Source organism: Quercus suber, unplaced genomic scaffold, assembly GCF_002906115.3.
Source record: "Quercus suber isolate HL8 unplaced genomic scaffold, Cork oak 2.0 scaffold_38, whole genome shotgun sequence".
In the NCBI taxonomy this organism is placed as follows: Eukaryota; Viridiplantae; Streptophyta; class Magnoliopsida; order Fagales; family Fagaceae; genus Quercus; species Quercus suber.
This window is the reverse complement of record NW_027069503.1, coordinates 172,831-175,479: the sequence shown is the minus strand read 5'-3', so window position 1 is coordinate 175,479 and position 2,649 is coordinate 172,831. Positions and strand designations below refer to the sequence as shown.

The following is a 2,649-nucleotide window of genomic DNA, read 5'->3' as shown; positions in this document are numbered from 1 at the left end:
AGAGAGAAAGGCCTTACTGTAACTCTGAATGTTGTAATCACTGTTCATTTAATAAAACGCCTCTTCGGACATTCATTCATGGAGTTATCTAAGCTTTAGTTCATGTTATCATCACTGCACATAACCTAGCCAACTGTTCTGTGCTTCATAACCAGCCCAGCTCTTTCGCCCACTCTCTATAAATTTATTGTTCTGGGTTCGTTGGGCCTTTGACCCATATCTTTTGGGCTTGGGCAACAAAAACTGACCCTACAATTGGCGCCGTCTGTGGGGAGAGCTTGCGCAGGGATGGAGACAACAGTAGGTGATGGCTGAACACGGTGAACAAGAAGCGGAGTCTAGGGCACCTCAGCACGAGGACCCTTTCCTTAACCTGGAGCGAAGACAGGACCGCGAGGGTAGCGTGCACACCGTACCCCCTGGTCAGAGCCAGTCACATGGCGGAAGCCACATGTCCCATGCAGAGAAGAACCGAGATTTGCAGCGGGAGGTTGAAAAGCTAAAAAGGGAGTTACACCATGCAAAGAGGAAACGGGCTCCCTCGTATTCTGATGAGGACCCTGATGATGAGCCGGACGTCACTTATCAACCCAAATCCAGGATACCAGCCAGCGAGACCTACACCTACGAACATGAGTCTCCTCACAAGGGGCAACCCAGAAGTCCATCACGTGGAGACGTCGGAAGCGACGCCATGAGTAAGGCTCTAAACCAGATTTCCAAGTCACCCTTCACGTACAGGATCGAAGAGGCTAGACTTCCTCGGCGCTTTAACCAACCAGCGTTCACCATCTACAACGGCAAAACAGACCCCGTGGAACACGTGAGTCATTTTAACCAAAGGATGGCTGTCTACTCCAAGGACGAAGCGCTAATGTGCAAGGTTTTTCCTTCCAGTTTTGGGCCAGTTGCCATGAGGTGGTTTGATGGGCTGAGCCCAAATTTCATCAGCTCCTTCAAAGAGCTCACCTAAGCATTTGGTTCACGATTTGTTACATGTCGAAGAGTGGCCCGACCTCTGTCCTCTCTGCTGTCTTTGACCATGAAGGAAGGAGAATCCCTGAAGGTGTATTCAGATAGATATTGGGAAATGGTTAACGACATGGAGGGCAATTTTGACGCAATGGCCCTAGAAACGTTTAAGCTCGGCCTCCCTACCGATCACGGTTTAAGGACGTCCTTGTCTGGTAAACCCGTTACTAGCATTCGCCAGCTAATGGACCACATTGAGAAGTACAAAAGAGTTGAAGAAGACCAACAACAAGGGAAAGGCAAGGAGAAGGTTATCCCCCTGGAAAGGAGGGATTTCAGGTCAGATCGATACACCAGCAACAAGCCAAGGAGAGACTTTCCTGCGCAGTCAGGAACAGCCAATCCCCAGACCGTCAACACCGTATTCAGAGACCCAGTCCACCAAGTTTTGGCAAAGGCTAAGAACGATTCGTTCTTCAAGTGGCCGAACAAGATGGCAGGGAATCCTGACAGACGTGATCGCAATCTCTACTGCCAATACCACCAGGATCATGGGCACACGACTGAGGACTGCAGGGACTTGTGGATTCATTTGGAACAACTAGTCAGCGAGGGGAAATTGCGATATCTCCTACATCACACCAGTGGCCGAGGAGGTCTGATGAACGCGGACTCCCGGAGGGATAACCCTCTGAAACCCTCTCTGGGAACTATCAACGTTATCTTTGCGGCCCTAGGAAGAACAGGATCCTGGCCATCCAAGGTCTTGTCTGTGGATCGGTTACCTGTGGAGGAATCTAGCCAGGGTCCGAAGAAATGCAAACTTGATGATCAGCTGGTTTTAGGCTTCTCGAACGCCAACAAGGTGGGTACTGTCCAGCCTCATGATGATGCGTTGGTCGTCACCCTCAGAATTGGGGGGTACGATGTGAAACGGGTGATGGTTGACCAAGGAAGCGTCGCGGAAATAATGTACCCTGATCTTTACAGGGGGCTGAACCTCAAACTTAGTGACTTAACACCATATCATTCTTCGCTGATCAGTTTTGAAGGAAGAGTTGTTACCCCGAAGGGCCAAATACGACTACCTGTGCAGACTGGCTCAGAGGTGGTGGAGGTGGATTTCATAGTCGTAAACGTTTTTTCACCCTACACGACAATCGTAACCAGACCTTGGCTTCATGCGTTGGGGGCGGTTTCTTCCACCTTGCATCAAAAAATCAAGTATCCTTCCGAAGGTCGAGTTTGCGAAATCCGGGGGGATCAATCCGTAGCAAGACAATGCTTAGTGGCCGCCATTCAACACGAGCCAGGAGCTGAGTCATCAACCAGGGGTTTATAGCAACCAAAGCACCGGTCATCGCCCATTAAAGATCCGGGCCAGGGCGCGGGGTGCGAAGATTTGACGAAAGTCATCATTGGGGATAACCCCGAGAAATTCTTTCAACTCGGATCCCAATTGTCGTTGCAACTTCTTAAGGAAAACCTCGACGTATTCGCTTGGGATGCTTATGAAGCCTCGGGGGTGGATCCGGAATTTATATGCCACCATTTGAAAGTAAACCCCATGATCACCCCTAAGAAGCAGCCTCCTCAGCGTCCGTCTAAGGAACACGCTGAGGCAGTCAAAGAAGAAGTGGCAAAACTCAAACAAGCTAGGGCTATTAAAGAGGTCTT

The 2,649-nt window shown here is 49.9% G+C and overlaps 1 protein-coding gene across 1 annotated transcript; it reads left to right on the top strand.

The window, feature by feature from the left end:
- The first annotated feature begins 1,042 nt into the window (after positions 1 to 1,042).
- Positions 1,043 to 2,314, top strand: LOC136066553 (uncharacterized). Its single transcript, XM_065771024.1, has one exon. It carries the CDS (start codon positions 1,043 to 1,045, stop codon positions 2,312 to 2,314), a length of 1,272 nt encoding a protein of 423 aa, XP_065627096.1.
- The last annotated feature ends 335 nt before the right edge of the window (positions 2,315 to 2,649 follow it).